The sequence below is a fragment of the Pempheris klunzingeri genome, chromosome 22 (assembly GCF_042242105.1).
Source record: "Pempheris klunzingeri isolate RE-2024b chromosome 22, fPemKlu1.hap1, whole genome shotgun sequence".
Lineage (NCBI taxonomy): Eukaryota > Metazoa > Chordata > Actinopteri > Acropomatiformes > Pempheridae > Pempheris > Pempheris klunzingeri.
The window spans coordinates 19,908,555-19,932,053 of NC_092033.1; the positions used below are offsets into that span (position 1 = coordinate 19,908,555).

Genomic DNA, 23,499 nt, shown 5'->3' on the forward strand with positions numbered 1-23,499 from the left:
GGTCTGACATATGATCTCATGGGAGCCTTCACAAGTTAACATAGTGGAAGAAACAGCACTTTAGGAAGGTCACACACACATAAAGTAAAGCAGCGTTAGAGAATAGTGTGTGTGATTTGAAGGGAGTGGCAGCAGTGAGCTGTTGTAGACAGCTCTCTACTTTATGACTGATTAGCTCACCTGAATGATTTGCCCTTCAGTATCTCAGACCTGTGATTGCGGTCCTTTAGACCGTCTGTAACCTTTTCATACATAGAGGTCATTACAGTGTGCAGCACTTCAAAAGCTGTTTTCTTGTATATGCATTAGTTTTGATGGCATAGTTGCACATCAGCCACTACAGTGGATGCTATTGCATCATCTCATACACAAAGAGTGAAACCAAGATGGTGGACAGACAGCCAGAAACACCAAGTTGCTCATTTTTTTCTGTTCAAACCTTCTATAAAAAGAGACCCTGGCAGGTAAGAAAAATGTGGTGACATCAAGTATGCATGCAATTGCAAAATTTTCCAAGTGTTGATTTTATATTGGGAGGAAATTATATATAAAAACCTTGTTTTTCATGCCTTAAGATGAATAAAAACACTTCTGACTGAGGTTATCAAAATTCATGCATGAAAGGGTTAAAGAAGGGTTAATACCTCGCTGAGGTTTGTCAGTTGTTGCTGTTTCATGTCAATACTCACATGTAATTCCCTTACGTTCTGTCTCTGCGTCTCTCTGTCTCCACAGTACACTAGAAACAACCTTTGACACTACGGTAACCACTGAGGTCAATGGGCGGAGTATGCCAGCCCTCACCGCACGCTCCTCCCCCATGGCCTGGCGTCTGGGCCAATCACAAACCCCACGTCTCCAGGCAGGCGATGCCCCCTCAATGCCCAGTGGCTATGCTGCCCCCAGGGCGAGCACAACGAGTCCTGGCACCGCCGCGGGGCGCTACAGTGGGCATTCTGACCCCTCCAGGTTTGTGTACAGTACCCCCCTGAGGCGAGCAGCAGCAGCAGTGGCAAGGGGGGCGGAGCAGGGGGAGAAGGGAGGTGGAGGGCTGGAAGGAGGGAAGCAGATGGAGGTGGCAGGGTACATGAGTGATGGGGACATCCTAGGGAAGAGCGGCCGGATGGATGAGATCACCAGCGGGTAGGATGACCAGTGCTCAGCATGTTAGCTTCTTCTCATGCACTGACTGTGACTTCCTGCTTCAAGCCCTACTTACCCTACATTTTGTGTTTGAAAATTGGCCGTGTTAGAGGTTCAAGTTATGTTTCCACTCAGTGTTACTCACCAAAGTAAGTGTATGTGTAAGTAAGTGTGTATTCTGGAGGTCTAATGGAGTGTCCTTTCTCAAAACACCTTTGCAAAGGAAATGTTTATGATATTTTCATTTGTGCATTGTTTCCATGCATATTTGCTTGCTTGCGGTCTTCCTCTAAGTTGGTGATGCATTTTATGGCACAAAACAGCCACCAACTATCGATCAGAGGAATAGCTGGAAGAGAATGTAAATGTAACCTAACATTTAACATCATCGTAGCCAGCTTTAAATCGTCTTTAGTGGTGGGGCTGTGTGAGCTGAAATCTTGGCATATTGCATACACGCTCATTTTCATGGCATTTTGTGAGCCCAGAAAGCTTTCTACATCATTTATATGAAGTAAAATACAACTATGAAGGCAACCATTTGTTTTTTGAAGGATCATGAATACAAGTGACACATTTCCATTTGGTGTGACCATGCACGCTGAGTTTAGTCCAAAACGGTTAGCTGTGTTTTCATACAGTCACCAAGGCCTTACTCATCTGTCTGTGTACATTCATACAAATAGCCTGCTGACATCCTCCAAGGCTATCATAGGTTTGTCATGCTTTGAAAGGGATGGCTCAAATAACACATTTGTGTGAAGGTCACACAATACACTAACAGCTAAAGTGAATGAAAAAAGATAAGGCAGTGTCTCCCATCACAACAGCTTATGACCTTCATTCATTCCATAGCAATAAATGCCATGATTAAGTGGGAGGTGGGTAGAAAAACCCACAGACACTACCCCCATGGCTTCTGTGCCCTGAAGATTTCCCAGGATGAAACGGAGGGGACATTAGCTAAATGATGGAGTGATGCATCTGATAGAGTAAGGACACATCAGAACAGAAAATGTAACAACATGTCGGGAGGGAAAGGTGATTAGCTGAATTATTAGCTTAATTAGCTCAACACTAATGATCTCCATGTCCTATCAGCCATGTCTGATAGCTCTCTGGCAGTAGCCTCAAATGCTCCCACTTACCCTCTGCCACATGCACAGATATACAAACTCATTTACACCACAAACTGAGCTCTAAACAGAGCTCATTAGTCAACATACCCATCAAGTCACTGTGTTTTTTCATGAATGAAAACACTGACTAACTGACACTTTCTGCCAAACTGAGGTGGCCCATCTACTTCCTCTAATTAATTCTCCTCTCACAGATACCTCACAGACGGCGGCCTCCATCTGTATGCCCGGAACGCAGGCCGAGCTTCAGATGTGACTTCTCCTCGAGAAATGTCCCAGAGAGGGAGCAAAGAGATGCAGGGCGACATAGACAGGTGAGGATGGGTCTGTCAATCATACGGTGCTGCTTTCTTTGCTGACATATGTCTGGTATGGGTGTCAATAGGACACACTGAACATGTACATAAGAGCACACGTTTGCATACAGTGTTTACATCTCACATTCCAGGTTAGTGTTTTGGCATTTAGCAGATGTTCCACTCCAGAGCACCTTTGACAGTGTAAGCTTCAGTGGCTTCACTTTCAGCTGAAGCTACGTGGATGATTGCAAAGGCAGATTCACCAGACTGTACTTCACAGCCAGTGATGCTTGTGTGTGAGAAAAGTGGGATGCTGTGGTGAGAAAGGCAGAAAGATTCAAGCTGTGTCAACTTACCCAAGCAGACGCTGCAGGCAGGTCCTCTAAGAGTCATGTGAAGACGAAGTGGCAAAGCATTCAGCTCGTGACCACCACCCGTGAACTTAGCATGTAAAAAGTAAGCACAAGCAGCATTAGCAATTCAGCCAAACAGTCTGGTACATTTGGTTGGCAGAGCAGGGCTCAGGGCCAGAGAGCTTTCTATTGTTTTTCATGTGAAGACACAAGGTTTTGAGGGACAAGAAGCAAGATGGGGAATAGATTAAATGATTCAGTACTGAGAGAGTGATGTGTGCTGAGCGCTTTCAGACAAGCACACGCTGTCTGCTTTACACCAAACATGTCTAATTTGCTTAATAGAAATAATACAAAAAAGCCTCAATTGAAAAGTAGGAAGTAATTTCTCAGTCCTTCAGAGGTGACAGCCAGGCTCCACCCTCCTGCAGGGACATCCAAGTCTAAAAGCAGAAAAGGAGAGGCATGTTATCGATTTAAAGCTGTCAAGCTAAGATTGTGATGACAGGCCCTCAGAGAGGCTGCTGGGAATCAATGGATACAGTGACATTTCACAGCTTCAACTTGTGCCCAGACTTGAATGAGAGGCAGTTTTAGAGGAAAGCAGTCAGAGGTGGAACCTGAATTAGGTGAATTTGGTTCTAATATTTTAAATGATGAAGTTAAGTGCTGTCTAAAAAGTCTAAACATCAAGATTGTTAGATGTTAAGATTGTTATGTGGATGTCTGAGATTTCAGGTCAGTGATTCTCTAAAGAAACACAAATGTGTCAAATATGCATGGTTACAGAAGATTCAAAGACTTTATTGTCACATGCTCAGCAGTTACATGAAGCAATCACTGGCAGCTTGTGTCTCTGGTCCCAGTAACACTGCTAACAATATCAAATAAAACACGCCAGTAAGTAAGAAATATAAATAAGGTATATACATAAAATGTACAGCTAAAGTGGCAGTGCAAATTGTTTGCAGATTATGTGCGGTTTAAGAGTCTTATGGCCTGGGGGATGAAACTGTCCCTGAGCCTGCTGGTGCGGGCTCGAATGCTGCGGTACCGACGGCCAGACGGCAGCAGGCAGAACAGTTTATGGCTGGGGTGGTAAGAGTCCTTGATGATACTGGTGGCCTTCTTCCTACACCACTGGGTGTAGAGGTCCTCCATGGATGGCAGCATAGACCTGGTGATGTGCTGTGCAGTCTTCACCACCCTCTGTAGAGCCTTACGGTTGAGGGCGGTGCAACAGAAGGCAAATTTAAACAGGGTGAAGTTGGTGATGTTTCGCCTCCCGCTGTGTCTGTCTGTTGTTGCTGCCCGACTACAGAGTCCAATGCTTTGACAGCCCAGACGATCTTGCTGTTTGTGGTTTATGTGCCCATCTCACAAGCATCTTCGTCACAACAGTCCAATCATATCTATGATCGGCCGAGCATCAAAACATGTTAGACCTGACCAGAGGTTCAGAATAGACCGTGAACCTGCCCCATGTCAGTCTCAAACAGAACTGCCTGTCACTCAGGCAAAGGATGACAGGACAGGAATCAACATGAACCCTGTGAACTGTCTCTTCCTTCTGCTGAGTCTTAGCTTCACTGTGCCAGGGCTTTATCTTTGTATTTGACTGTTCTGCCTAAAGTGCCCCCCCCCTTGTTTGGACACAAACCCAAAAAATTGCAGCTTTTCTCAGCTAAAGCCTGTGTTAGCGCTTTGGGCCTCTGGGGTGATGAGGAAATATTGATGTCTTCTTCCCCTTAAGATGCCTGCAGGCAAGAAACTCCCAACTGGATCAGAATCTGAACTCTGGAACCTGTTTTCCTTCCTTCCTTTCTCCATTTTTCGTTAGAAAAAGAAGCAGACAAGACTTTAATGCTCCCCCCGCCTCCTTCTGTCATTGTCACAAGCTGAGCTGTCACTTCCACCTGCCATGCGACAAAGCTCAGGGGGGAAATTCATTTCTGAAGCCATTGCTCACTGGGTTTCACACCTCTGCCAGAAATGAGGAGCAGATAAGACCCAAGTTCAAACAATGTGTTCACTGACTTTAAAGAACTTTTCATCTCATCAAATGCCCATGCTGGCATTCTGGGAACAACAAGCAGCAGAAAGGTATTTATTCTTAGACTGTAAGCCAGTCAGATCTACACTGTGTAGCTTCCTGGTGTTAAGCTATCTTTATGATCACTGTAAACTAACCAGAATGGGAAGGCTTCCTTCTGCTGCCTCTGTAACTGGCAGGGAGCTCTTATACTCTTCTATTTCCTCTTGCATAGCTACTCAGTAGCTGCATCTTAATGGATTCCCTATCCAAGAGAAAATGGAGAAGGAATCCAAGGAATACTGCAGTAAGTAGATGACTAAAGGGAATAAAATACAGAATCCTCAATTGGTGAAACTTCAAGAGATTGTATGATAGAAGATGTGATTAATATTTTTGTCATGCTCATTATCTAATGTCTCATCTAAATGTCACTTTCCTTGAAAATCTTTTCCCAATTGGTATAGAAGGAATATAAACTTGTTGAATGAAGGGGACTCAACACTCAACACTCAAACTTAAGACACAGCCTGACAGTGTTGGAGCTGCACTGCATTCCAGTGCTGGTTTGCTATTGTTCACATCTGACTACTGCAGGCAGGCTTCAGATAGACATCTAAATTCCTTTCACAAAGCTGTCTAATGTTTGACTATCTTAAATGGGACTAATTTCCCTTGAATTCCGGGTAAATTAAGCCCAACAAAAATATGGCCAACTGAGCACCCAACGGTGGTTCAAAGCTCTTTAAGAACTCTTCTTCTCACTGGTTTGTGGTTTGTTAGCAAGCCACTGTTTTTGTCATTTGTTACTATGGAAACATGGCTCATCGCTTAAAGTTAGCTGTGGGTAAAGTGGCCAACTTTTTAGACTTAAAGGTGCAATCTGTAGGATTTTTTGGCAGAAATGAAGTATAAAAGTCATCATCATGTTTTCAGAAGTGTGTAATCAGCTGAATAGTCTACACTTCAGTCACTTGCCCAAGGACACTTGGAGGAGCCAGGGAATGAACTGATGATCATCTGATTGATGGGCCTTTAAATCTACACAGGGAGCAGGTCCTCTGGCATGCTGCACCGCCATGTTTCTACAGTCACCCAGAAAGTGGCAGCTTGAATTTGGTGATATGAATGTAGCGGTTCTAAGACGACCATTTTATGTTGTGACAAATGGAGGATTAGACTGAATATTTAGCACAAGAAAAAGCAATTGAGCGCAAATCTGTGTGCGAGGGAGGTCCAGATGTTTTCAATCTGCAAACCACTGGACACCACCAACTCCTACTGGCTGCACATTTAAGATAAGACAGTATAAAATTTTGTGAATTAGCCTACTGTAACTTGCATTAGACTAATTTACCATTTGTACACACTGTACAATCGCCTCTTCGTGACTGACAAACCTTTTTCAAAAGTTTTTCAAAATGTCTTGTTTGCTGTTTTTCTTCTTCAGCTGGTCTTTGGGTGAGAGCTGGCTCAATTTGGGACAAATTATTTGTTCACTCAGCAGAACTGAGTGATATGACCAGTCATATCAGTTAAGAATCAGTTGGATTTCCTTTCAATTATGATCACTAATTCGGAACACACATGCATCCACACACACTCAGTGAAGCAGAAATACAAACTTGCACAAGTACACATCCCTCCACTCCCCAGTTCTCCCGGCGCACTGGCAGGAGTAGAGAGAGTTCTTGGGAGTCGGTGTGTGCACACAAACTGAGCTCCCGTGAGGCTCATTATGCTTCATGCTTTTCTCTGTCCACAATGACTTCCTTGGCAGCCACCCATGGCAGCTTTTCCCTACACCAACAGAGTCCCTGAGGATTCATCACAATGACGCATCAGATGGAGACTCAGGGCCAGCAGGTGACTGAGACCATCTGGGGCTCGGACAGTGTGGGCTTGTGTTTGCTGCAGTAAACCTTATATGAGATACATACTTGATGTGACTATAGATGCTATTAGATAATCTCCTTTCCTTGATCAGATCAGTTGTGGGGGTGTTCATGTTACTGAGGAAAATGTGCTATACAGGAGGTGATGCATTGTGTTTGTGGAGGTGGTCTGCGTGGAAGCTAGAGGAAAAAGATGAGCAGTCAACATATATTTTTTAGAGTCTTTATCATCACTCTGGGGTCTTTGTGTTTTACCTACAGTGTTCATGAAATTAACAGTGACAGGCCACAGAAGTAAGTATAGTGTGGCAAAAATACCATTATTTCTGGCAGAGTGTTTTGGTTTGTGTTTCCTGAAACTGAGCATCTGCCCCAGAGCAGCTGAACGACCAAAGTTCAGATCCCCCTTGTGTTCTGCTCAGTGCATTTAAAACAATGGTGAATTCAACCTTGGCTACAAGGCCCTCTCTAAAAATATCTTCCTGTCATGCAACATAGATGAGTGCACGCTCGTGGCTTTACTGTCAAGAAAAGATGCCCAAGGAAAGTGTTTTGACACCAATAGGCTTCCTGTCCTCAGCAGAGACATGAATAAGTAACAGGCCTGGCTTTTCCATCCTGGTGTGTGGAGTGTGTGCCGCTCACTTCCTCTCTTGTCTGACGGCTGCACTGTGGCAGCTGGCTCTGCATGTTTTTGTTATTTGAAGCTTTGGGGGATTAGAGACACGTCTGTGCGTGTGTGTTGTGTTGTGGCTGTGTTGTCCATGCTTGACAAAAGAGCTTGTTTGTGTACTTGTCCTGGACTACCAGTGTGTGTGTCTAGGATCCAGGCTGTCGCTCTGCACAGCAGTGTCAGTCGTGGTGAAGCTGCCGTAAGCAGCCAGGAGATTTTTAGGAGAAGGTTTTTGCCAACAGTGACAAAGATGATCGTTATATAAGTTTCTGTGCAGTTCATCTCTGCCAGGGGCGCCACTTAGGAACAAAATGTCCTCTCTCACTTTGCACCTGAAACTGCAGCACCTCAACATTTCTGCTCTCTAGCTCTCTGAAGTTTTCTGGCACTTGTCAGTCTCTCCTTTTGTCTTTCAGAGACAGAAGGAGACACTTTTTCAGTCTTTCCACCATAATGAAGACACACAGGCACACAAGCTAAAATTAGCAAACTAGGATGGTAATTGGCAGAAGTTTTATCGCTATGTCTGGCTTGTGTGTGTGTGTGTGTGTGTGAGTATTCATGCAAAAGTGTGTGCTCACTTGTGCAGGTGCTTGCCTACAGATATATATCCTCTCAAAAACAGGAAAATTGCAGCCCCCCCCTCCAAACATACACACAGACACACAGACACACAGACACACAGACACACACACACACACACACACTACATCCATCTATTCAGAGAAACTCAAGGGAAAGTTTGCATTTTGGAGACTAAGTTTTCCCCTCAATCCTTTCTCTTCCTTTCTCTTTCCACTCCGGCTGCTGCTCTCTCTGTTTATCCTGAATCTGAATATTTCTCCTAATTTCCTCAAGGGGAAGCTTGATATCCTCATTAATTACTGTACTCACTGAGTCAATAAGTGAAGTCAAGTAGTTACAGAATGAGCAGTGATGAAATAAAAAGACATCCTGCTTCACTCTCTCAGTTTTGAGTCCAACAAACCCTGTTGTGTTGCCACAGATGTCTACAATTAAGTGTATACTACAGTACACTGTATAATTAGGGAATATTTTCCCCTCCGACCCCCACATGTCCACACATGCTGTTATACTAGCTAGGTATGAGCCTCCCAGTTTAGCAACCATGCATCCTTTGGTGTCTGAAATCAGCCTTAGATGAATCTCATGTTTCCTCGTAGTTTGTGTGTCTTCATTTATGTCAGGCTTTCTTGGTCAGGGCTAACTTTTTCTGTGTGTTTGCCATATGCTGCAAATATACTCTGTTGTGGCTCGTTGGCGTTTCCCACAACCTGACTCTCAGTATGATGATCTTTGGACCATATGTCCCTCTGACTGTGAAGCACAGCGCTGGCTGTCAGGGGCAGCTTATTCATCTGCTAAGACTGACAGGTGAAAGACAGTGGCCCTGAGCATCATGGTGGAAGATTAGAGCCGCATTCATTTTCAGAGATTAACACAGAAATAAATAACACCGTGTTTTAGAAATATGTAGCCTAGAGCAGCCTCTTCGTTAGATTTTACAGAATAAGCCACCAGAACTAAGTCATAAATGCTACACAACTGCTTCCAGCTCCTTTCTGCACTTATTTGAATTTTCCAAGTTCACATCTTAAACATGATTAAGCTCTTACCCCACACCAAGTGAGTTAGCTTAGCCAGTTAGCTTAGCCCAGCATAATGCCAGAAAACAGTTAACCTGGTTCTGTCCAAACAGCTTTAAAGCCCCTTTTAAACAAGCGTAGTGTTATGTGCCAATCAGTGATCTTAAGAGATGTTGGTGGTGACTTTTCACAGAGCCAAGCTGGTCGTGCTAGTCGGCTTTATTCTAAACTAAGCTATGATAACAGGCTGCTGGCTCCAGCATCACATTTAACAGATAGATATGAAAGATCTTTTCACCTAATAGTCAATAAGAAAGTCAATTGTCAAACTATTTAAATTGAAGTACTTTGTTAATACTGATGTGCTGAAACACCTAACTAATGAATAATAAGACTAATGAACCACATTGTGAATTCTTTATGAGGAACTACCAGCAGCCGCTGCTGAATAATAACAAGATATTCATATATAAAAGAGACTGCAGTTGATTAAAGAAGTTGAAGTGGCAGAGAGGTTCATGTCCTCATGTCCTGCACAAACACAGTGACACACACTGGAGATGGCCCTGGTCCCTTTGGTGATGTATCCACCCTGACTCATCAGGTTGGGCCGAGGATGACCAGGCTGAAGGGCTGATGCTTAGTGAGGTCAGACCTGTCTGTTTTTCTGTCTGATTGATGGCAGGTCCCATATGGTCAAGTTCTAGAACTGCTCACATGGTTCATTTCAGTCTCGATACCTGCCACAGTTTTTCTGGATGCAAATTAAGTTAGCTTAATGCCCTGAGAGTTTACTTGGATTGGGAATTCATTTAAAAGACTGAATTGTCTGCATGTTTTTGAGTTGTCTCCTTTCTTATACAGTTGGCAAGTTGTGAAAAAAAGAAAAAGCAACCATGAAATAAAATCATCACATTCAGCACATGTGCAGAAATGGAATCATTCTTACCATACGTTTTTAACATTTTCACCCAGCAGGGGTGACCTTGAAGTTTTTGCTGCAGAGACAGTACACCTTAGTATTACAGCATCCTAATGTGGCTGGAAGTAATAGGATTCCTGAGAGATGTGTCTGCAGTCCTGCTGATGGGTGGAGTCGGTGTCTGTGTGTAGTGCTAATGCAGGAGCGATTTTAAGATAAGTACACTATGGGCGACTTTGCCACAGCTGCATCAAATCATTTGGATGAAAATTTGGAGAATATGGCTCCAGTCATCATATGACAGTCGTAATGAGTTTGTTAAGATAAGCATCGACAAAGCTCCCATCATTGCTAATTCATTTTACTGCCATGGAGCCCAACTCTGTAGTAGATTATGAAAATGTAATCTTGTTATATAACAAGTGTATGTTAATTAAGACATTCAATAGATCCAATAGGCAAAAGCCTACTTGGATCTTACTTGGTGTCAGTTGTCAAGAGTCAGGACAGAGATACAGTAGTCGGTAAATTGTGGCAGCTCTGTCAAGTCTGTCCCACAGAGATACAGCCGGATGTCAGTTGCTCCACATTGATTCTGGACACAAGCCAAGATCGATCCATAAAGCCAGAAAGATAAAGGCTGTCCTGGGCCACAGCAGTATGATGATGCTTTGTTTGGTGGTGAACAGTCACCTGTTCTTAGGTCATAAGGTGCTTTATCAAATTAATTGTTCTGTTTGACCAACTGTCCAACACTTACCTTGTTAGCGAGATCACTATCACGTAAATATCCATCATGTGTTTGTGACCAAACCCCAGTGCTTTGGACTAATCAGTGTGACAACTGTTTACATGTCTATCGTGACCGACTGTTCCAAAACAATAATTGCAGCTCCTAAAGTGGTTGGCACAGGTGCTGCTTAAGCATGAGTTCATTCTGAAGTGAAGTATCTGCAGTGAAGTATCTTCACTGAAAGTTATTAGGACCATAGAACCATATAATAAGAGTTTTAACTCTCATTATATGGTTCTATGGTTCTAATAACTTCCTTATTAACCTGTCTTAGAGGCTGATGGTTCATCCAAACGTGGGCCAAGTATTTCTTGAACATGCTTCCCCAACGGAAGATGAACAGATGGTTCTGTGTAACAAACCATCTGTCATGTCAGGTTAGTCCAAAGTCCAAAGATGTTCAAGTTACTTGAATCATAGAAAAGTATGAAAACAGAACTGGAACCAGAATAGGTTTGCTAAGAACAGTTAATCCTTTATCACAATTGTTGCAGATTTTTTATCAACTAACTGACAAAATAGAAGCCAAGAGTTCTTTGCTCAGACATGCTGTGGACAGTACAATGTATCTGTTTGACCTGAAGTCACCTTTCAGGCTGCAGGTTGGTAGCTGGGCTGGCAGTGGGTTATGGGCACTTACGGCGGACTATGTGTTTGAATGCACATTAGCCAGCCGTTTGCCAAAGACTTGAACAAACCTGTTGGGTAGTTTTAGCTTACTTGGGACCCGTCACTGCTGAACAGCTAAAGATTTTGTTGTCGTCTTTGACTGCATTGCAGCAGGACGCCTGGACGTCTTTCCCGGTGCAGCGCTGACGTCCTGCTGTCTGTCACTGCTTGCCACATTGACACATTTGCAGCCTGTCCCTCCAATGTCACTCTCTTCCTTTCTTTGATTGAGTTGTGCAGGGCTGAATCCGATTCCAAGTCAACTGTCTTACTTTTTGTCAACATGCAAGAGAGTTTTCTCTTCCTGACACACAACACCTTGACATAAGACATTTTTTATTTAAACAAATGTCTGCATGTCTTTTCAGTATCACCCTCTGTGTCTAATTTCACAGTAGTAATTCAAGGTGCATTCGGTTCATAATGTTCATTTTAGCTCTCTATGGAGAAAAAAAGAGGCTGGACTGTAGTAAAGATTAATGGGTGGTTAGCATGAACAGTGAATGGAAAATCCAAAGAAAGGGATGAAGCAGGATTGCTCCTATGTTTGTGATATCTTTGAAGTGATGTGACCTTGCACTGTCCCCTGACACTAGGCGTCAGCAAATACAGACGTGCAACTGGGCAGCTCTATGTGAATGTGAATTAGGATGGCACTGAGGAAGACGAAGCCGTAGTTAGCCTTCCTGGATAAGTAAAGATGAATAAACCCACTCCAACAGCTCATCATCCACTTGGTGTGGTACTGCCTGCCATTAGGATCTTTCAGTGCTTTAGAGTCATGAATAATGTCCCAACACGAGCCTGTATGGACAGACTTTTCTGAGCATCTCACATATTATGCATGAGATCACTTCCAGTCAGAGGCATTCTGCAAAGACGAGGCACAGCCAGGTCTCATCCAGCACTCCAGCTTCCTCTTTGATTTGGCTCGATTCTGCATTGTCATCCTCCTTTAATTAACCCATGGTCGCCCACTGCTGACAGCATGTCTGATTGCCTCTCCAAGGGCTGACAGGCCCATGGTGATGAGGAGGGGAGGGAGGACGAAGAGAGAGGAGGGGGAGCCAGCAGCAGCACCAGCAGCAGTAGCAGCAGCAGCAGGGGGTGAAAGTAGAAGCATGAGATAGTCCTTTCTTCCTTTGTCTCTCGCTCCCATTTCCTCTATGGACTCCCAGTTGTCTCACAGCTTCTAACGTCTCGGCTAGGTGGGCTATAGCCTCCGCTGGCAGTGGGTGCGGTGGGCAAACACACCAAAGCAAAACACGTCTGTGGCAAGACGACAGGCAGCGTCCATCCCACAAGAGGTGAGTCCACAGCAAAGCTACAAACTATACCACACACACAGCTTAAACAGCTGAATACTGATGCTTCTCTGTGCTGGGTGTGTTTGCGTTGAGTCTAGTTTACTCTCAGAGGTTGGCTCTTAATGCACTCCCATTAGAGTTGAGGAGAGAGTGAGCTTACTGGCAACTCTGTCAGCTGATTGACAGGCAGGAGAAGCAGAGGAAAGTCTTTTGTGAGGATGTCTTGGTGTTTTCTGTTGTGTTATTGCAAGAGCTCAGTGGCATGAGCTCGGGTTATGGTGCAGGCAAATGAGCATGAGTGATTTCTAATACTGCTCTTAAGGTGTGTGTCTACATGTGTGGCCAAGGGAGGAAATTTGCGCACATATAGTGTATTATGTTTGACAGATAGTTGTGAGGGACACCTTTGTTGCGGCTTTTCTGTTTTGTACTCTGACCCCTTTAGCTCGCTGTGTGGCAGTATGAGCTGGTCATTGTTATGGCACCTTAAAAAATGCATGGAGAAAACATAAAAACAACACTTTCATTTTCTGCCTTTATCTGGTTTCTTGGATGCCTTTATGTATTTTAGACCAACTCACATGCTATTGAACAAGAATTTATTTTAGTTTTTGACATTTATTGTTTTCTTTGACTATTTATGGTCATAATGTGAGTGTGGTAAAGTCACTATAGACTGCATGACTAAGATTTAAGTTCCTACAGTATGAACATGATAAAGTGCCAGACAAAGAGATACTTTGCTTCTAAAGAAGAGATGAAGTACAATAGTAGAAACACAAAGAAGGTGTATGGGTTGACTTTAATTAGACCTTGGGCTGTAGTTTTATATTATACAACTAAAAATGTTAAAAATCATACAAATATAAAAATGACCAAAAGTGGCGTTAAGATTTTAATATTCATGATGTATTTTCTCCATCATAAGTGAGCTACAAGCCATTTGTGGTTCCAAACTGGTCCCAGTGTTTTCAAATGCTGTTACTTTTCTCTTTTTTTTTTGTTATATAAGAGGACCTCTGAGCAAGCGTTACATTCGTCCATCTGTAGAGGAACACTATTCCTCCCAAACATTTATCAGTCCCCTTATCAAAATCTCATTCATCTCCAGGATATAGTGTAATCACCAAGTTATTCTTTGTTCATGCTGCTAATAGCATTTTCTCCTCTGGGCCATTGGGAGAACAAGACCCAGCATTCTGAATACTGCATGAGATAATGTTTGCATGGTTGAGTGGAGCCACAGCAGCGCATTCATAGCATGGGATGCAGCAGGTCAAAACCAGGGATTAGCAATAGAATCTGCAAAGAAATGACCCATTTGGAAGAACAGACATACATTTCCATCCTCATTTCATTCACTTGCTTCTGTGGTGAACGTCTTCCCAACTGATCGGGGCCTTTGGCTCGTGAGGCTCTCTGGGGCCATTCTTATGGACTTTGTATGCTGAGGTTCCCTCAACAGGCCCAGGATTTTAAAGGTTAGCTCACACCTTTTTCTAACACTAGTTAAACAATTCCATTGTTTGGCACCTTCTGTCCATCTCCCAGCATTGCTTATGAAACATGGGAGAGAAGCCAGTATCCTCCACAGCGCTCTCCTCTCAAGCATTCTGCTCTGTACATTGCTGCTCATTGTTAATTTAAGAAGTTTTGACACAAAAGTCCGACCCACCCGCCCTCACTGTAGGGTTATCAAGTTCGGCTGTGCCATCCCCCATCCCCACCTCATCCTGCCCCGCCGGTAGGAGATGGGATGACGTGTATGAAAAAGTGTTCAGGTCTTAGGGGAGGAGGAGGAACTTGGTTACTTGTGTTCTGTCAGGGCAGTCACAGCTGATCCAGGAAGTCGGCCCAATGAAATATTCAGCCTGTTACAGTGAGGCGTGCTCTCAGGAAAGGGAGTGCTGTACTTCTGCTTTCTTTTTGTTCTATCAAGTCTTCATCCCAGGAAAATCCACAGAGCATGGACGCTGTTTTGAGCAACCAGGATATGATTTCATGATGCACACAGACTGAGCAGCAGATCACTGTAAAGTTGTCATATTTAAACATGATCCACTGCCAAAAAATGCCCAAAATGATTTATTCATATGTTTTCTGTGTTATAGTACCACTGCGCTCTGCAGTTTAGCTCGTAATATGACAGCAGCAGTAGGAAACATTCAGTTTATATAGCAGTGAGTGATGGTGATGTGGCTATAGAGAGTGAGGCTGACATCAGTGAGATAAAATTACCCACAATAATGGTGAATTATATGTTGCATTGTTCCCTGTGAATCCCTCATGTGTGTAAAGGCAGTCTAAAGCCAGGGCTAGTAAGACGGACCCCACCACTAACAATAAAAACTACTATATATCCCCAAAATCTAAATAAATTGAATGGCTATTGCAGAAAAAATTAGACCATAAAAAGCAGTTTGATGTCATGAAAATCTTTCTGATTAGACGTCTAATGTCAGACAGTGAATGGCTCTCTCTGTCTTGATTAAGGGCGATGGACTGTGAAATCAGTGTGCTCAGCCAATCAGGCCCATGCATTTTGCCCCCTAGTAGCTATTGCTACAGCATCATCAGAAAGCTTTGAGGTAAATATGTTCACACCTTCTTCAACAGAGCTTCCTCGAGATTCGAGTCCATTGTTTGCATTTCCCTGCAGGAAATTAGTTTTGCTTTTACTAACTCAGTTTGTTTATTAATGTGATTTTGCGGAAAGAATTACATTTACATAAGTGAATGCAAAAGCTAAAGGGCATCTTTATTTTGTGATTGTGACTCCAAGTGCTATTCACTGTGACTCATTATGTTAATTGAGCAAGAAATATCCCAGAAATTGTTTTTATCATATTACCCACAGCTGAGACTAATTCTCCAGAAAGCAGATTTCCAGTATTGTATGAGAGAGACCCCCCTAGGAGGACAGAGCGATGTTTTTGTTTAGATGAGAGCTTAAAGTGACTGAGCTTCTTCACAGCAATCTGCCACTGCTTCCTCATGTTATGATGATCAACCCAGCGCCTAACAAAGTCTCACTGCTGCGTCACCAGTCCCCCTTTTTGGGTAGTAGAAAGGTGATGTACAAGTACAGACCATTTACCATTCTTATTCCACAAGTAAATGTGCAGCACAAGTAAAAGTTCAGTGTGTCTCAGATTGGAGGAAATGAATAGTGATTAAAAGTGATTCAATCTTTAAAAGAAAGTTGAAAGATATTTGAGATGTGCAATCAGGCTTAAGGATCAATCAGCACCCATAAAAGACCATCTGTGTCTTTGATCTCTCCTAAATGTCCTCTTCATCTCCTCTCTTTCATTTCTTTCTTGCTCCCAGAAACAATACTTTTACAGAAGAGAAATGTGATTATCCATAGAGCCAGGGCTCTGTGTGTCTGCAGGCCAAACCTGTGTTTTGGAGTGCAGCCAAGTCACTTTGAACTGAATCATTTTGTTGCAAGCGATACATTTGGCTCTGTGTGCCCCTGTTGTCTGTCAGCACTGCAGGCCAGTCTCAGAGAAGCTGTAGAGCGCACTGCAGCTCCCCCGTCACTTCTGATGCAAGTAGAGCCTTTAAACCAGACTGTCAAGGTGACCCAGCTGCCCCTGTCACTGCCACAACGTAAGGCCCCAGCCCAGCACCAAGTGCACACTTAGCCTTCAAACTCAAATAAACTCCTCAACTTGCTGTTGTCTTCTTGGAACAAGTCAGAAGCTGTCAGCTGCTGGTAGATGAGGCTGCCCTCAAAACAAAGCCACAGTATCAGCAAAGACAGGCGTAAGTGCAGATGAGAGGAAGTGAACCGTGCAGGCTTGTTTCAAAGCCAGTGACTTCCATATGTCCATATTTGTATGCAGAAACACACTCCCTCAAACACTCAGCTCCACTTGTGTTTGACATCAGAGCTCCTCTTCTTTATTTAGGAAGTGCAGTCAAACTTCTATTGACAGCAAGGATGCCATTCATTTTTGGTACAACTTTTCCCATGACAGCTTTGAATTGAAGGACAATCAAATCTCAGGATGAAATTAGCCGTGATCAAAGGCCCAACATGTCTTCTTTTTCCATGGTTGGTTTTCTTCTAAACAAACCGTGTTTTCAGCCATTCAACCACACATACGGACACACTTACAGATTTTTTTTATTACTTCATAGAGACAGTGCAGGGTAACATAGTTCCAATGCCGAGCCTGAAACTGATGTGCTGCTCAGAGAGTTTATAGGTTTCAGAAATTCCTTGTCCCTAGTTGGGCATTTCTATGTACAGTGAAATGAAAGTGTATGCTTCCAGTAAGATAAAACCACAGTGCACTACAGATATGGAAATACAATCAAATAAACATACACCAGTAGTCATTTAGAGCAGCGGCCCCCAACCTTTTTTTGCCCCACGGACCGCACATAACAAAACATACAATAAAGTGCATCATATATTATTTAATCATTACATATATAATGTAAATGTAATTATTACATTTTATATTATGCACTTTATTGCTATTATTATTACATTATATGACAACTCGCCATTATGCAGAATCAGCGGGAGCCCTGAGCTTATTTCCCTGCAACTAGACGGTCCCATCTGGGGGTGATGGGAGACAGTGACACCCAAAGTGTGTTTCTTATGTCCAGCCTACTTCGTAGTCTCGTTTTGGTTGCTGTCACTGCAAAGACAGGATGCTGGAAATGGAAGTAGGGTTTTCATTACTTTTGTGGTGATCTCAGGATATTCTGCCTCGACTTTAATCCAGAATGTAGGGAGACTTGAAGTTGTCTCAAACATACTTTTAAGGCCACCATCATTAGCGATTTAGCAACGATTAGCAATTTTGAAGGTTCCAAGGATGCGTTGGATAGCAGAGCAGACTTGGAGCATGTGATGCGATGAACCCGTAACTTAAGTAGGACTCTTGGTATTTTCTTTTAAATCCAGCTTTCTTTTTGGTGGCAGTCTTGGAGCCTTCTGCTGTCTCATCATTGGGTCTTTCCCCCTTTTCAAAGAAGCTCTCCAGTGACATTTGTTTTTTATTCATTTTTGCTAGGGTTAGCTTGTGGGCTTACTGGTGCATATAAAATACTGCAACGGAGACAAGTGCAAGAAAAAGGCGCACAGAAGGAAGTGGTCATTTTTCATAATAAAATACCCTGCACACGAATAAAAATACACGTCTTTATTCTTTCTGTGCGGCCCGGTACCAAATGATGGTTGCCCAATGATTGGGGACTCCTGATTTAGGACCGTTATCTAAAAATGGCTCTAGCGGAACTTTAACCAGCACTTTGCTAGATTTCAGATGATGTGTTCCAGAGTTGACTGTCCTCTATGGAGACAGCTGACTGCCCCCATTTAGATCTACTATTTTACAGTTGCCTCCTAGGGCTCCTAGTTACTCTGTCGCTGTCTTGTCTTTGGAGGAATCAGGAGACAAGGAAAGAGGCTCTGGGGCAGCACTGTCAATACTAAAACTAATTTGAGAAAACCAAACTGAGTAAAGCTCTCAAGGCTACATGGGATGGTTTATTTTCTCAGCCAAAATTTCTGCACATATATGTATCTATACATATGGACACACCTTCTCATTCATTGGTTTTTCTTTATTTGTGTTATTTTCTACATTGTAGATTAATATTGAAGACATCTGAACTATGAAGGAACACAAATGGAATCATGTAGTGAACGAAAAGGTGTTAAACAAACCAGAATAATCTTTTATATTTCAGATTCTTCACAGTAGCCTCCTTTTGCTTTAATGGCAGCTTCACACACTCCTGTCGTTCTCTCAGTCAGCTTCATGAGCTCATCACCTGGATGGTTTTCCAACCAAAATATTCCATCCTAAAACAAAGCCTGCAGTCTGTCCTATAATCCAGTTCAGAGCACTAGTCAGATCCCGGCCGAGGAGAGAAGTGACGATCACTGGAAATGTGTTATTAGAGTGGATCTGTGTTGCAGTGCACCAGTGGGCCGCTGGGCTGCAAGCTGTCTGCTCTGCGCTTCAGTTTAAACCTTTTACAGGTGTCAGGTGAATGCAGATCATTGATTCATTTTTGCACATGGAAACAAGTTGCTTAACATTTCTGACAGTGTTTCATGTTAACATATTTTTCATGACTGTTCATACTCCATTTAATAAAAGCATGTAATGTAGCTTTTGAATGGCATGCATGTGAGCATAACAACTCTTGTGGCTATTGATTTTCTGAATAAACTTCAGAAAATCAATAGCACCATTATCTTCAGCAGACAGCCCCGGAACACGTTGGCACATATACAGCTCGCCTACATCTTCCTCCCCTCCTCTTTTTGTGAGCCTTTTAAGAAATTAGTCATTATTCTCTCATTTTCAGCCTGCCTTTGGGTTTCATCCTATTCTGCCATGAATTATAGATGGTGAGCTGACATTGACTTGCTGAAAAAAGTGTAATTAGCTCCTGGAAGTTGTTTCAGATTTTTATTTTTAAATGCAGGGTGTGTTTGGGATCAGTCAGATTGAAAATCCTCAGCCAAGTCCCTTTGGATGTGGGTAATGGAAGCGAGTGGCTGTCTGTATAAAAGCTGCAAAGAGAGAGAGAGAGAGCTAATCTGTTGTTATTGAAGATTATTTATTGTGTCTGATAGTTGAAAATGGCTTTCCAGATTAGAGAAACATATTTCAGGAGTTTTCAAGCTGCATTTCTGTTGTAATTAACCAAAGCGTGTGTGGAAATGAGGACTTGTTGTATCCATACGCACCTAGTTTAGGTGGCTCTTGGTGTCTTTCAGTAACAGCTAAATAATGACAGTGCCAATGAAGATCCTTTTTCTTCCACACACTCAGAGTTAATGAGAATCTTAGCAATTAAAGAGCCAATGCCTTTTAACCACCCCACAAGTCAGTGGGGCCCTAGAAAGGAACACAGCTGTTTGAAGAGTGAAACAAGTAGAAATGATCTATAAGTGTGCTAGCCAGGCTGCTTATAGGACACTGAGAAAATTCTACACGTGTTTCTTTCCAGCTCTCTTTCCTGCAATCCTTCAGTGGTTTTTAGCATAAAGTTTAAGTGATGAGATCACAGGGAGTCTACAGTAAGCACGATGCTTGTTAGCAAAGCACAGAGCACTGCTGGGTGAGCTCAGAATAATGCTGTTACTGCTCCTGTGACATTTACTACTCACACCACATGTCTCCAAATCAAGAGGGAGCTGACAGACCTCTGCTCTGCCTTCTCCTCTGTCCTCTCCTGCAGTTGGGACGACAGCAGCTCGGTGAGCAGCGGCCTCAGCGACACTTTGGACAACATCAGCACTGATGATCTGAACACACCTGCCTACTCAGCTGTCAGCTCATCACGCAAAAATAAGGGCACGCAGGTAAGAACACATGCACTAAGCATAAGGTACCTGGACTCTGATGTCCTTCAGGCTCACTCAGGACCTGGTTCTGTCGGTCGGCCCAACAAACTTTCAGAACAGAATTTCTCACATGCGCTCATATCTCCTCAGGATTCCTCTCATCAAACCATCAGCAGTTCATCAATATTGTGGTTTATGATCAAATATTTGCAAAATTGGCATTCTGCTCAGTCGAGCTGTACTTTGTGTTTAGTGCTAATTAGTGAATGTCAGTATTCTAACATGCTAAATTAAGGTGGTAAAATGCAAAATATTATCCCTGCTTAATGTCTGCATGTTAGCATTTAGCTAAAAACACCACTGTGACTATGTGAAGTGACTGCCTTCCACACTAGAAAGTATTTGACACTTGAAGGGGCACTGCACTGATTTCACACCTGAAGTTCTCTTTAGATGTCAGGAGGACCTCCACTGAGCTTGTGAAAGCACTGCTATACACTTACTTAATGTTAATATGAGCCTGCATTACAAGCTAGTCAGAAAGAAGTGGGTTTCTTGGCAGGGAGGGTTTCATTTATTGTGCTATTCAATCAATGAGTCAGTCTTTATTTATATAGCGCCAATTCATAACAGTATTATCTCAAGACTCTTTCCATAAAGAGCAGGTCTAGACCAAACTCATTAATTAGAGAGAGACCCAACGATTCAGGAATTCAACATTAAGGATTCAAGAATTCCCACATGAGCAGCATCAGATATTATATTAGGAAACAGTGGCAGAAAGTAACTCCCCTTTAATGGGAAGAAACCCTGAACAGAACCAGGCTCAGAGGTGGGCGGCTTTCTGTCGGGGTCCATGTTGGGTGGAGGTTGGATGCAGGGGGGGGGGGGTGCACAACGAACAACGACCAAAACAATAACAGCAACTATAGTACTGACAATAGGAATATGACTATAATTGGCAATATGGTAACAGTGAAAAACATGACAATAATGAATATATGAATAATAATAACATGAACAATATTGATAAAAAGCACTGCAGTGATTCATGAACTCAGAGAACCACAGCAGGAGAACCAGGACCAAGATCCACAGGAACTTGAGAGAAGAGAAAAGCACGAAAAGGCTCCGGGGAAGATACCAAGTTAGTAACAGACATTAAAGAGACATGAAGCATCAGGATGGAGAGGAAGAGGAGGAGAGAGGAGCCCAGTGCCTCATGGGAAGTCCCCCAGCAGCGTATATCAGCATAACTAGGGGCTGGTCCAAGGCCTGAGCCAGCCCTAAACTATATCTTTATCAAGATATAGCTATATAGCAAGATATAGCTTTATCAAAAAGGAAGGTTTTTAGTCTACTCTTAAATGTAGAGAGGGTGTCTGCCCCCCCAACCCAGACTGGAAGGAGATTCCACAGGAGAGGAGCCTGATAGCTGAAAGCTCTGGCTCCATCACCACTTTAGAGGGATTTAGGAACCACCAGTCGGCCTCCAGTGTGGGAGTTCAGTGGTCTAATGGGGTAGTACGGTACTATGAGTTCTTTAAGATATGATGGAGCCTGACCATTAAGAACCTTGTAGGTGAGGAGAAGGATTTTAAACTCTATTCTAGATTTTACTGGAAGCCAGTGAAGAGAAGCCAGTACAAGAGAAATATGATCTCTGCTCCTAATTCTCGTCAGTACACGAGCAGCAGCGTTGTGGACCAGCTGGAGAGTCTTTAAGGACTTATTGGGGCAGTCTGATAATAAGGAGTTGCAATAGTCCAACCTGGAAATGACAAATGCATGGACTAATTTTTCTGCATCATTCATAGACAAGATGGAAATATTTTTTTTTAACAAATCCTGATCAAAGATAACTCCCAGATTATTCAAAGTGGAGCTGGAGGCCAGAGTAATGCCATCCAGAGTAGCTATATTGTTAGAAAATGAAAGGTGTTTAGGGCCAAGCACAATAACTTCAGTTTTGTCTGAGTTTAGCAGCAGAAAATTGCTGCTCATCCAGGACTTTATGTCCTTAAGGCAGACTTGGAGTTTAGTCAACTGATTGGACTCATCTGGCTTTATTGATAAGTATAATTGGGTATCATCTGCATAACAGTGGAAATTAATGGAGTGTTTCCTGATAATATTACCCAGAGGAAGCATATATAAGGTAAAAAATATCTGTCCAAGCACCGAACCTTGGGGAACTCCATGTCTAACTTTAGTGTGGACGGAGGACTCATTGTAACGCCAAGTGTATCATATTTGATACATGAGTTTCTGAATCATACATCATCTACATCATCAGGTGTGATATTTTTTTTCCTGAAAAACTTGATGCAGTGCACGGATAATCCACCAGGGATCAGTAATTCATGCACCAATGCTGTCTCTGTGCTATGGTTTGTTCTAAAACCTGACTGAAAATCCTACTACTTTCTCAAGGATCTTGGAGAGAAAGGGAAGGTTGGATATAGTTATAGATTTAATTGGCTGACTTTTTCAGAAGAGGTTTAATCACCGCTACTTTAAAGGACTGTGGTATGTAACCTGTTAGTAAAGACTGATTGATCATATGCAGTAAGGACGTGTTAATTAAGGGCAGGACTTCCTTAAGTAGCCCAGTAGGGATCTAAGGGGTCTAAGAGGAAAGTTGACTGTTTGGATGAGGGAATCATTGAAGCTAAGCATGATTCTTCTAAATTGGTGCTGTTGAATTGAATTATGGGAAATGCAGTCACTGTTTTGTAGACTGACCCAGAAAGTCAGGACATCTTGGACAATTTTGACCCTTTTTGTAATCTGTCTGTTGTGAGTCCCTCACCTTTACAACAATTCTAAAACACTTGAGTGCTGTGTTATCACAAATCATGAAAGGAAAAGAAATGAGTAAAAAACTAATAAATTCTTTCTTCAGTTGCCGAGTTACAAGCATGTTAGTTTCATATGAAACCAAGGTAGGTCTGTATGTGAGCTCTGAAATCACAGCTGAGGGAATAAGTGCAGACTGCAGAGCATTGCTCAGCTCTGCTATTCTGCCAAATATCTTTGGCCCCTCATGAAATACTCAACAGATTGGGCTCTTAAGAGACTCTGGTGTTGCTAGGGAGACAGGCCATCTGTCAAGGTAGGATAGTTACCACTGTGTGTGTGTGTGTGTGTGTGTGTGTGTGTGTGTGTGTGTGTGTGTGTGTGTGTGTGTGTGTGTGTGTGTGTGTGTGTGTGTGTGTGTGTGTGTGTGTGTGTGTGTGTGTGTTTGCGTCCTAAAAGAGGAGATCTGGACATGTGTGATTCCAAAGATAGCTATGACTTCACACACAGACACACACCCCTGTGCTTGTGTGCAGGC

General features: G+C 42.9%; 1 protein-coding gene across 1 annotated transcript in view; it reads left to right on the forward strand.

Moving 5' to 3' along the window:
- nav3 (neuron navigator 3) overlaps window positions 1–23,499 on the forward strand; it is a 175,725-nt gene that overhangs the window by 118,908 nt on the left and 33,318 nt on the right. The window contains exons 11-13 of the mRNA XM_070854068.1: window positions 736–1,143; window positions 2,477–2,596; window positions 20,057–20,180. Of these exons, the coding sequence (XP_070710169.1) occupies window positions 736–1,143; window positions 2,477–2,596; window positions 20,057–20,180 (652 nt within the window). The remainder of the gene's footprint in view (window positions 1–735; window positions 1,144–2,476; window positions 2,597–20,056; window positions 20,181–23,499) is intronic.